Source organism: Fundulus heteroclitus, unplaced genomic scaffold, assembly GCF_011125445.2.
Source record: "Fundulus heteroclitus isolate FHET01 unplaced genomic scaffold, MU-UCD_Fhet_4.1 scaffold_201, whole genome shotgun sequence".
NCBI classification, from domain to species: domain Eukaryota; kingdom Metazoa; phylum Chordata; class Actinopteri; order Cyprinodontiformes; family Fundulidae; genus Fundulus; species Fundulus heteroclitus.
This window is the reverse complement of record NW_023396613.1, coordinates 293765-306967: the sequence shown is the minus strand read 5'-3', so window position 1 is coordinate 306967 and position 13203 is coordinate 293765. Positions and strand designations below refer to the sequence as shown.

General features: G+C 39.3%; 1 protein-coding gene across 3 annotated transcripts; it reads left to right on the top strand.

Annotated features, from left to right (window-relative positions):
• Positions 1–805: 805 nt before the first annotated feature.
• On the top strand, positions 806–11783 carry cln6a (CLN6 transmembrane ER protein a; the record flags this gene model as incomplete). Of its 3 annotated transcripts, none has more annotated exon segments than XR_004928599.1 (5): positions 806–994; positions 3366–3421; positions 6647–6769; positions 10825–11160; positions 11224–11783. XR_004928599.1 is itself a non-coding variant. In XM_036129686.1 (5 exon segments), coding segments are annotated over 4 exon segments (639 nt in total), but the record flags the coding sequence as incomplete, so codon positions are not given.
• Positions 11784–13203: the final 1420 nt, after the last annotated feature.

The following is a 13203-nucleotide window of genomic DNA, read 5'->3' as shown; positions in this document are numbered from 1 at the left end:
GCACTGACACTTTGAACACCGTAAAATTATCCAGGCTTAACTTTTCTACATATGAAGGCAGATGGTGAACTATTAAAATAGTGAGTATCGCTAACATAGAGAACAGCACAGCAAAGAGAATAGGATAAAAATAAGAGACAATACCTAAAGTCAAGCAACCCTTTGACTTTCTTTTATTTTGGTGTTGGAAGTTTTTATTGTGAGACCATGTTGTTAAAAAAACCAAAAAAATCAAAATGTTTTTTTTTTTTTTTGCATTACATTTATGGCAGATGCTTGCTTGAAATAAAGGAAGAACCAGACAGCTGGCAGTGACAACAGAAGCCAGTGGAGCACTGCAAAAACTGCTCTAAAAATAAGTGAAATGTTCTTAAAGTTAGTGTATTTGTCCTTGATTTGAGCAGGTAAATAAGATTATTTGCCAATGGAATGAGTATTTTACCCCTAAAATAAGATAATTAGACATCCTGCACTTGAAATAAGGTGATGGAGATGAGTAGTTCCTATTTTAAGTGCAAAAATCTTATTCCATTGGCACATAGTCTTATTTACCTGCTTAAATCAAGGACAAATACACTAATTTTAAGAACATTTTACTTATTTTAAGTTCCGTTTTTGCAGTGAGCTTAGCAGAAAACAGGGAGCTTTGCCTTCAGACACAAGGGAAAAGACATCACGTTACCGTTAAAGCTGTCTGAAAGCAACCCACAGCAGCACTGTCGTTGACACCAGAGGTCCAACAGTACGTTGTTTTCTGACACAGCTTGTATTAAACAAAGCAAGTGTGTGGTTCTGCCGCCCGCAGCTGGTCGAGCGCGCCCACAGGCCCGTTTCCCACACAGCCGTCCACCTCTGCATCGTCACCTTCGTCATGGGGGCTAGCATCCACCTGGTGGGAGACTCCATCAACCACCGGCTCATCCTGAGCGGCTACCAGCTCCACCTGTCAGTCAGAGAAAACCCCATCATCAAGGACCTCAAACCGGCTTCGCTGGTAAGACTCCGGGAAACTGCGTGACAGGCGTTCTGGGAATACATTGAGATGTTGTGAAGAGTTGTACCCATCAGGTGTCAGCGTTACAACTGCAACCGTGCTGCACATTAAATTTGAGTGACTGTTAATCCTCCCTGCTCCTCATTTGTCAAAATTGTGTTTTCCAAGCCTTTTTTTCGCATCCTTTCTGCTACTTCCCGTCTTGTCCGCCGACACGCTGCGCATCCGGAGATCAATTATGATTCACGCAGGCTTGTGTAGGAGAGGGAAAACCCGGTTTCTCCGCAGCCCCTCATCTGACAGCAGGAGATGATGAGTTTGATACGTAATTATTCCTCTCCGGCAGGCTGTGTGACCTGTGAGTTAATTCGGGGCTTCACATTGGGTCTGTTTCCCGAATGTTGAAATGAAAACTGACACGGAAACACTTGAGCTCTCTAACAAGCTGTTTGATAATAACATTTGCATCCTGGCAGGTTTTTCAATCTCAGCGCTGACAGATTCTTGGAAATCAATACAAGGCAACGCCAGGAGGCAATATTTCATTCAGCCCTCATCTTCCTGGGCAGACCTGATAAGAGGGGAAATTTTTATAATTTTTAATTTAGTGGCGAAGGTCTAAGCTGATCTGGAATCAGTCAAAAGGTTTTACAGCTTTTCACATGTTAGTTACAGTGAGTTGTGTGACTTGTGTTATCACTGAGTGCAGAGGAGCATAGGCATGAGTTTTGGTTGCAGAGTGGAGAAAAAAGGCTGCGGCAAGTGGTTCCACACAGGGACGCGTGCACTGTTTGATTTTGATACAATTTGATGGAGGAGTGGCCACGCCGGCATTATTACAAGCCTAAAACCTATACTTGCCAACACCAGGCTGACAACTCTTAATTTCGTAGTAAAAAGGTTGTTTTGTAACACTTTTGGCACCAAAGCTGCTGCATTCATTCTGCATTCTTGCATCCTGCTGCTGTTCTGGCTGCAAAAAAAAAAGGTTCTCAACAAACAGACAAACAATCCATGCTCTATAAAAATTAAATTAAAAGAAAAAAGCAAACATAGTGTCACAATACAATTTTCCCTCCGCTTTTGAATAGCTAGGGTTGAAGTGCGCTACCCTCCAAATTTTTTCTGGGAGAGGGTAGGCCATTGTGAGTTCTTGAGGGTAAAATTATCTTCTGGGCATCACTGATTTTTTTGTTTTGTTGAGAAAACAAAATGCATCCAGAAAAACTAACTCATTAAGAAGCTTTTTGATTAATTAGAACGGTTGCATCCTCTGAATTTTTTCAGTCTCTGTCGAGAAAGAAACTTGGTAGAAATATCTACCTTCATCATCAAAGCCAGGGGCAAATATTTCCCTTAGTCCCGTGGCAAAAGATTGCATGATTTAAAAAAATTCTATATTTTTCATCCAGGTCTATCTGCAATCTTTTAAAATATTTTACAGCTTTTCATTTCTTTGTACTGGACTCCCGGTCATCTTCTTCTAGAAGGTTACTGCCTTCATTTTCACCTGTATTCTCACTGAGCTTACAGCAATGCAACATCATTAAATGGCAAGAATGCATCAATGCATTAGACATTTAGAATTAAACGCTTTTAATAATTATAGAGTTATGTCAGCAGGAAGTGGACAAAAGGCTATTTGGTCACGGACACAACACACTGAATGAGCAAACCTGTTATGTCTACGACATAAACATTTTTAAATCTTGCCAAGCGAACGAGGCATTATACAAACGCTTGCAAACAACAGAAAGTGATTTAGATATAGTTGCAAAAAAATTTGACCTTCCCCCTCTCTTAATCTGGAATTGACTAGGATGCATAGTTTGGGTGCCCCCCCCCCTTGATAAATTAAATCATTATTTAAAATCAGAATTATTTATTTGCTTTAGTCATATGGGGACGTGTGACTAAAGAGCAAAAAGCAGAAACATACAAGCAGCAAATTATGAAACAATCTGAAACTGCAGCAATACGTGTATCATTTTTATCGTTTTATTTTTTCAAAATGTGTGGGTTTGCTGTTCAAAAAAAAATTAGCTCTCTCTTGGGTTTCGGCTTGTTAAAATAATATAATTAAAGGCCAAATGTGATTCAGACAATTTCCTCCTAATTAATCCCTTGTGCTGCGTCTGAAAATATGTGCTTCTGTTATCTTTCTTCACACATTTCTTTCACTATTTTTTCTGTACCCTCTGTAAATGTGGGTTTGAAATAAAGTGGGATGAAGGGTGAATATTACAACAGTAGGTGGCAATGTTGCACAAAGCTGAAACACACCGAGGTTGATGCACTCAGTTGAACATAGATTTGAAAAAAAAGGGACGGCATCCCATCAATAATCCGGTTTTCTGTCTTTCATCCGCAGATTGATTCATTTGAGCTGCTGTATTATTATGATGAACACCTGGGACACTTGATGTGGTACGTGTTTAGGATAAATATATGCATTTTGTGGATGCATTCATATGTTGCAGCATACAGAGTATGTTTTTGTGCAGCGAGTCATGCTTTATTTACCTGTTCTTGCTCTTTATTAAGGAGCAAGAGGACACATTTGGAGAATTTCAAAAACTGTTTTGTTGTTTCTTTTTTGCCCATACACATCAAAAAACATCACAGATATCATTGTGATCAGCTACCATTACTTAAATATTAGATTATTTCCAAGGGATTCTGGCCTGGTCCAAAATAGACAGTAGCATTTACATCTGCCCTAGTTCTGTGGAGAAATTAAAGGGAAGATTTATTATCAAAGGCAGTTGTTGTGCCTCATCAATATTCAGTTATCATTTCTGCTGGAGTGTCCAGTTCTGTGTCTAAGCAATTCTTTAAGATATGCTGATCAACTCTGATCTACAGAGTTTGAAGTCTCAGAATTGTGATAGAATAAAAGGAGACTAAATTACCCGGCCAAGACGCAGCAGAAAACTGTGAATTCCTCCCCCTCGTTTTAGGTAAACATCCACTTTGCTGAACTGCAGTGTCTGAAAAACAGTGCACATTCTTTAGTGGCATCAGAGGACTTCATGTGTCACAAAATCCCTGTCATTTCCTCATGTTTAGACTCACATAATAGACGTTTTTCAGCATGCCATGATCCAGGACTAAACAGTGGGACAGCGGCTCAGAGATCATTCAGCATCGCACAGTTTCAACAAGCCTTTGGTTCTTGTTGGGATTTTATTCAAGATCATACATTTTATTACAGATGCCATATTTACAGTGGCCTGCAAAGGCATTTTCCATGCTTTGTTGCATCACAACCAGAAAGTAAAATCGATTGTTTGAGAGTTTGCACTATTTCATCGACAGAACATGGCTACAACTTTGAAGCTGTAATATTTTGTTAAATGTGAAACCAAAAAAAGGGGCAAATAAAACTTCAGTGTGTGTATACCTGTTCACTCCTCCTACTTTAGCAGCAATGAAAGCTGTGATAGCTTTGGATCAGTCTCTCTGAGCTCGCCACATCTGTCCTCTGGGGTTTGTCTTCATTCCTCAGGGCTAAACTGCTCCAGCCCAGGCATGATGGATGGTTTTCCGCTTCTGAAAAGCGATCTTTAAGTCTAACCACAGATTCTTGGATTGAGGTCTGTACTTTGACTAGGCCATTCCAACACATTTAAATTTGTGTAGTGTTACTTTAGCAGTTTGCTCCGGGTCATTGTCTTGCTCGAAGGCGAACCTCCGTCCCAGTCTCCAATCGCAGGCAGACTGACACAGGTTCTGCTGAAGAATATACCTGTATTTAGCCCTGGCCATCTTTCCCTCGACTCAGACCAGTTCCCCAGTCCCTGCTGCTGAAAAACATCCTCACAGCATGATGCTGCCACCACCATGTCTCACTGTGGGGACGGCGTTATTGGTGTGAAGGGATGTATTGGGTTTGTGCCAGGCATAGCGCTTTCATTGGTGACTAAAAGTAAAATCTTAGTCTCTTCTGATCAGAGCTCCTTCCTTCATAAATGTGGTGAGTTGCCTCGAGGCAAACTAAAAATGCATCATCTCATTTTTAACACTATTATTTTTTCCGGCCACTCCCCCATAAAGCCCAGCCCTGTGGATTGTAAGGCTTATTGTGGACAGATCCTCCCGTCTCTGCCGGATAGCTCTGCAGCTCCCTCAGGGTGACCTTTGGTCTCTGTGCTGCCTCTCTGATTAATGTCCTCCTGGTGTCTGTGTCTTGCTGCCTCTGGGGGCTTTGAGAAAAAGTGTGTTTATACTGACAGATCATGTGATGCCTAGACTGCACACAGCAGGGCTTCTTTTCACTGATTATGTGACTCTTTTTTTAAAATGTTTTTGATTTTATATATATATATATATATATATATATATATATATTCTCATTGCACTTCACTGGCTTAGATCATTTGTGATGATCTATTACATAAAATAATTCAACTGCAGGCATGGATGTAACAAAGTGACTCAGCCATCATCAACGTATCTAATTACTAACCAGGTTGTCAAAGTATCGAACGTTGAGTGGCATATAAATCCCCTGATTTTTTTTTAAAATAAAAATGAAGGATCTAGCACGACTCTAATGACATTGGCTTTGAACATCATTTCTCCTCGAGTTACCCTTTACTGTTTCATTATTTACCTGTCATGAGCTCACAGCGCTTTAAGGAGGGCAGAAAAGGGCAAAGAACTTCGAGAACTATGGCCTTAAATTTTTTAGAAGTCTTTCTCCTAGGCCTTAACACCTGTTTCACCCATCGAGGGTCTGTTAAGCCAAGCCAAGCCAACTTTAGTTTTAAAGTGCTTCAGAAACAGCAGGCACTGGTCACAGTCCTTAACAAAAAGTGTGATTGATTAAAATAAATAAAAACATTACATTTTAGAGCAAATAAGATCATTTAAAGTAGGAATAAGCTGATGAATATGCCTGTTAATTTAATTAATAATTTAATTTAATGTCTTTTGGATTGCGTTTGAATAGTTGTGAGTCAGTTTGCCAGTTTTATAACCTTTATAAATAAGATGACGTATGATGTCCTCTCACTTGAACAGATGCCTGACCTTGATGTTCAGAGAGAAATGATCAGCGTAAACCTATTATTTATTATAAAAAAATCGCACTTCGCAGGGATTTTACTACCGATGTAGCAGGAGCAACAAAACGGAAGAATTAATTTAAGACAAAATAAAACAAAACTATTTTCTTTGCTGTTTTCGTTTCTCCTTCCATATGATGTAAGTTTATTAAGGCCGGAAAGGTTCTGCCTAAATAAATCTTATACCGGACGAGTTGTCGTTTGCTTTTAAGCCTGTTTAATGTATTTTGAGCAATTTTGTAAACACGCTCTTCTCCTGTTTAATTTACAGCTGAAGAACGTTACCGCCGACTGAGTTTAGAAATTAGTCGGGCGGAAAATTCCTGTAAGGAAAGCTTCTAGAGATTTTACTCATCTCTGGATAAAACCGTGTTAACATCATTTAAAATGGAGACATGTTTATCTTCAGTCAGTGTTTTTAAGTACTGTAGCCTTGACAAATAGCAGTGCAGGAGCTTTGAATTCATTTGGTGGGATTATGCGAGTAAAACGTAAATGTATCACCTCTTTACAAAACAAGTGTGTATATGTTAAGTTGAACAAGTGTAGTTTGTGTTAAGGAGCGTGCTTCTTTTTTCTCCAGGTATATTCCATTCTTCATCATTCTGTTAATCTACTTCAGCGGCTGCTTCTCCGGCTCGGAGGATCAGAAGAAGATCCCCGTCTCAGGTTGGCTGTTACTGGGTCCCAGCTCTCTCTACTACTGGTCAGTAACTTTGATAGCTTTCCTAACCATACATACATGATACGCTCGTCATACGTGCTGTCTAAATATTGTGTAAAATTAATATGTGATATCTCATGAATAAAAATGTTTTTTTTTTATTTGATTTGTTTGCCACCTTCATTATAGATGCATGTTAATGACAGAAAACTGCATTTATTTCAGTAGTTTAGTTCAAAAAGTGAAACTCATATTGTGTTGATTCGTTACACAGAGGGATATACAGTATTCCAAGCTTTTATTTTAGTTAATTTCAATAATAGTAGCTTACAGCTAATTACAACTAATAAGTCCAGTCAGAAAAATGGATGCAAATACAGGAATGTCAGCCTACTAAAAAGTCTATGTGCTATAAGGTATAATCCAAAAAAAGGTTAAAAAAGAAAACAACTGGACTTTCAACATGTAGGCATGGCATTGTTGGTTCTGGTGTCTCTCATCTTCCTCTGGACAGGGTGTCTATGAGCCTGTGGGCCTGTCAAGCACTGGGATGCCATTGTCTTTAAAGCAAAGGTATAAAGGTATTACAACCTTAGCCAGTGTGGGCCGGTACCAGGTCCTGCTTAAAAATGAAGTCAGCATCTCCATACAACGTGTCAGCAGAGGGAAGCATGAAGCGCTCTAGAATTTCCTGCTAGATGGCTGCGTCCACAGTGGACTTTAGAAAACAGAGTGGACCGACACCAGCAGATGACATGGCGCCCAAATCCAGAAACTTCTACCTGGAGTTAGAGCAATGTAGATTCTGCGCCTCTCCACTCTTCCTCCAGACTCCAGGACCTTGATATCCGAATGAAATAAAAATTTTCCATTCATCTGACAAGTGGACTTTGGACTACTGGCAACCCATGTCCTGCATACATCTATGTTGTGGCTCCTGATGCGCCAACTCCAACGTGAACCACTCAGATTTTGAATTTCTCCAAAACTCTCATATGAGCTTTGCTTTACAATCCTCTGGACACCGCCGTTATACACGTTAATTCTGCACCTCTTCTACCACTTTTTCCTTCCTCTCAACTTTCAGTTAATATACTTCAGCCAAGGCACCCTGCCTTTTCTGGTCTACCTTCATGGTGGAGGGCGTCAGCGACTGTCTGCTGGGCATCAGTCCAGTCAGTCGTCTCCACCATGATTGAGTAGGCCATAAGATGGCCATAAGATGGCTTTTATAAAAATATATCATTTATTAAAAAAAATGTTTATGGTACATAGTAATATTTTTATTTTCTGAGAAACTGACTTTTGTGTTTTCATTAGGTTTAAGCAATATTCATCAAAATTGGAAAAAAAAAGTCACATTGTGAAAACAAGTTATATAGGATTGAACTTAGGATATTTTAATTCCTTAAATTTTTGAGACCTGGAGATCTAGGTTAGAAGTTTCATGAAACCACAACATCTGTGAGACGTGGTGGGTGGATACTTGATGCTGCTGCAAATCAGCTTGCAGCGAAAATGAGGTAATGACAACAGATTTCATCACAAAGAGGGCGACGGTTCTATAACGATATTGTAAATTATGCATAAATAGCATCAACAATACTTGCATTCGGACTTTGTTACTTTTTATCACGCGATCCAATATAATATTTATTTAATGTGGTAAAGCAAAGCTAATTGATAAACAGCACTAGTAAAATCAAACTTAGCTTGACTGTTTGTAGTTGTTTTTTTTAATCTGCCTACAAGCAGCGTTAACACGTGCCAACATATAGGCATGCGTTACTGAACTAAGCCCAGATTCCTACGAAATAGTCACATGCATGTGTACAAACACATGTTTACGTACCCACACAAAGTTATTTAATGGTTTCAAAGACGCAAACCGTGAAAATAGCTTGGGACTGTTGGGTAAAGTGGAAACGGGCCCCTCTGGCTTTTCTACTTCTGGTGCTGTTCACCAAGTACAACGCACTTCATGCCTCTGCCATGTGTCACGACTGCATGGCATGACATTGTGACAGAGAAACGGGCGTCTGCCAAAGTCGTCGTGACGAATGTGTTCATAGTTGCTGTCAGAGTGGATAGCATCAGGAGCAAATAACGATGACATGCAGAGATGCTGTTGGCAAACAGCAGACGGTAAATGTGAGTGTTGAGGAAAACAGCCGGTGAGTTTGAGAGCACCAGCAGTCGAATGAAAGGATGCTGGGGTTCACAGTTTAAAAACACTCCCTTCTTGCAGATTGCCGACCTGAGTAAAAGGTTTCTCATCTTTTTGGAGGACTGACAGGAACAGCAAGTTTGTATCGGTTGGATCAGGAAACCAGCAGACGACGTTACTACAAAGCAAAAACGGCCAACTTGCCCAGATCGGGCCGTCCAAGCGAGTTCATCCTGAAAGCAGATCTCAAGATATTAAAAGACGAGTCCACAAAGACTTTGATAGGAGGTGTGTGAAGGTGAAACCATTTCTAACTGTGGAAAACAGAAAAAAAAGGCTAGATATAAGTTTGCCAAACAGAAGTTAGACAGAAAGCAGGACCTCTGGGTCTTTTTTGGACAGATGAGTCTAAGATCTAATTATTCAGACCCATCAGAGGACCTGTTTGGCTAAAACATAATTCTGGCAAAAGAACCCGCTGCGAAGCATAAAGCAGGAAGTGTCATGGTCTGGGTATGTCGCTGCAGCAGGACCTGAATTTTACTATGTATCAGAGGGTGCTTGAGAAAAATGAGACCATTTATTAAAACGAACTGGTCTCTGCATCATGACATTGACCACAAACACACCAGTAAATCTATTAAGGTCTGGCTGAAAAGAAAAAAGCCGAAAGGCTGAGTCAAAACCCAGATCTCGACATCACTGAGATGATGTGGGTTGACTTGAAACAGGCTGTCCATTAGAGAAACCTCTCCACCAGCATCTCCCAGCTGAAGATGAGGAGAGGGACAAACTTTCCTCAGAATGATGTTAGAGAAGAAGGCAGATGGCTACAAGAATTGTCTCACTGCCGCATTTCAACCAAAGGGGGTATCATTAGAATCTAATGATTAGATATTAAGGGTTATGGTGTCCCTACTGTTCTGTCAGCTAGAATAGATTTTGTTTAAAGGGTAAAATGAGCTTTTTCAATGCAAAAAGGGAACTAAAAGTAAGTAAAAATTTCTTGAAACAACAGTATTTGTCCTTGATCTGAGCAGGTAAATGCGACTTTGCCAATGGAATAAGATTTTTGCACTTGAAATTAGATTATGGAGATGAACTGTTCTTATTTTAAGTGCAAAAATCTTATTCCACTGGCAAATAGTCTTATTTACCTGCGCAAGTCAAGTAAAAATACTGTTTTTTCAAGAAAACTTTAGTTTTAATTTAATTTTTGCAGTGTTCCCTTTTTTGTTGAAGTGCACCTAACTCACTTGCTCTTCCAGAGAAAACAGAATTATATCATGCGACGAAATGTAAAAGTTCCTTAATAAAGACAAACATTTATGGAAGTGTCCAGTTTTTCAATAATGGTATTTAATGATACATGTTGGCGATGTTTTGGTAAATTCTTTCTCATCATTGCCATGCAGCTAGGTTGTTTCGTTATCAAAACTCAAGCTGTAAACTACATGCACATTTTTAATTAAAACCCTGCTGTTGGCTGAAAGTAAGGGATTTCTTTTTTTTCTCTTGTGCCTGCATTGGTTAGCCATAAATTAAAGTCCATGTTCGGAATGAACCCAAAGCAGAAACGCATTAATGCAATTTAGTGAATATATATATATATATATAAAAAAAAATCTAAAGCAAGTCTTATCATCATCGCCACATTAATCAACATTACTGCATATTGCATGTTATCGTACGTCCCTAAAATGAACCCGCTTTCAAACGCGGCACCTTTTGTGCTCCAATAATAGTGGCATCCGTAATACCAGTTGTAGTATAGCTGTTTAAAAAACAAATTAGCTTTTGCATTGTTATTGTAGTCATTATTTTCATCATTTTGCTTTTGATTGCCTAAAACAAAAAACAATGTATTTGTTTGCCTACAGTGAATAGCAGAGTCCTGACACCTTCTCTATTTCTCTTTGTCATCTCGAAGGTACTTGGTCACAGAGGGACAAATCACCGAACTCTTCCTCCTTACGTTCCTCGCCATGCTTGCCATGATGGTTTTTCAACGCCGCAGAGGCCTCGGCCCAGACAGCAACGGCTCTTTTCTTTTTTATAGCTTCAGCGTTACTGTGCTGCTGGTGTCTCTGTGGGTGGCCTACCTGTGGAACGACCCGGTGCTGCGCAACAAGTACCCCGGACTGTTTTATGTTCCTGAGCCCTGGTCCTACTACACCTTACACATAAGGAAGAGCCACTGAAGCAAACGTTCAAATTGTAAACATAATTGTTTATTATTATTATTATTATTATTATTATTATTATTATTATTATTATTATTATTATTATTATTATTATTATTATTATTATTATTATTATTATTATTATGATTATTTCTGAAGCGCAGTTGTTGGTGCAGTGATTAAAATCTACTCCCAGCCAGTAATCAGGTAATCTCTGAAACCTGTTGGGCACCAGCTTCTCATTACATGGGACTTTAGGTTATGAGAAACAAATGCTTGCCAGGAGAAAATGTTTTTGATACGTAAAAATTTTTAAAATGTTTTTTTTTTTAGGATTGTTTTGTGTTTGCTTTATTGAAGTTAAAAGGATGACCTCCACTATATTTACTTATTAAAGGCAAAAGTAGGTTTTCTGCCCCTTTTCTCATCAAGCAGCATCAAGCACCCATCATCACAGTTGGTTACCTTCCTCCCCACAGACAAATCTGTAACATCAGAATTTATTTTTGTGAGGTGTGCCTTGAGAACAATGTCAACTCATGTTTTAAATAAATGTATGCAATAAGCTTTTGACTAAGGACTGTCAGCCTTCCATGTGTTGGAATCAGCATTAACTAAACCAGGAGACAAAGCCGTAGCCCCAGTCCAGTCCAACTATTCTCTTACTAAATGCTGTGAAATAAATCTTCTACCAACTCCGATGAAACACGGCTGCTTCTCTGTGCCTGCAAATGGGAAACAGACATCATTCCAGAAACACTTAGGAGAACAATATACACACTGCATATTGTTCTTGCTGCACAGTATCAAACCAAACTGAGACTCAGACAGAATGGAGAGCGATCTCTTTCCTGAGACCATCTGCTTTGGGTCAAACATTTACAACATATTTACACAGACATTTACAGCGTATTCAGACAGAGGGTGGGGGCGGCTCTGCTTGGCCAAAGGCATTTGACTGGGAAGCCGTGTACGCTAATGTGGCGCCCTTATATCCTCCCCTGCTCTGTTTTCACTCTGCACTCCAGATGTTAGAGGAAGGAGTTCAGTCCAACATCTGGATCTTGCTCAGAGATGTACGATTGCATTAATTCTCACTTTGAAAGATTAGGAAATGGCATACAGTGATTCCTGGCACACTTTCGCATCTCCAAAAAGAACCAATTCTCTTCGACAGCTTAACAACATACTTCTGCGTGAAATCAAATGTATAGCTTTTTGGGAGGTTGCGATCAAAATAGACATTTTACGGTTTAAATGTTGTCCTGGGGCAGGAGAATGCTCTGTTCTGCTTACGCTGGATCCGACATTGCTTTGCATACTGGTGACCACATTATGCTCGGTTAACTAGAAGCACTGGGATCTTCACGAGAGGTTTTCCCTTTCTGTGGCTACGTCTTAGGTTTTTGTCTTCTTTCACCTCACTGTAAAAAATGGAACTAAAAGTAAGTAAAATCTTTTTGAAATGTGAGTGCATTTGTCCTTGATTTGAGAAGGTAAATAAGAATATCTGCCAATGGAATAAGACATTTGCGCTTAAAATAGGAACAACTCATTTACATCTTATTTCTAATGCAGTATATCTTATTGTCTTATTTTAGGGGTCCAAATACTCATTCCATTGGCAAACTAATCTTATTTACCTGCTAGAATAGAAAATAATGTATTACTTTCAGTTCCCTTTTTGCAGTGGCTCTCTTGTCTATCAGGTGCCACATTTAGTGTTGCTGTTGGTTCTATTAAATCTGCTTCCTCTTCAGCACATTACAGCTACACGATAGAGATACATATATCTACCAATGTCTTTCTAAACCCATGATGACAGATGCTTAGACTCAAATATAGGGTTGGATGGCTGAGAAGAGACATTTTTCTTTCTCTCCTGAAAGACTGGTGTCAAAGTTGATGGAAACTCGTTTTGCCATATTGGCAAAATCTGTTAAGAATGACAGCTTTTGATAATGTCTTTCCAGTGTTCTGCTGGAGAATTTAAATAAAAATCATATCAAGAAGTTTCACTGTTGTTATTCGACTGTACCCCCATTTCTGAGCGTATCCCAAAATATTACTTTTCACCTCAGAAGATTTCTACTTACTTAATTTGAGAATGGGTGACCACGCGTCAC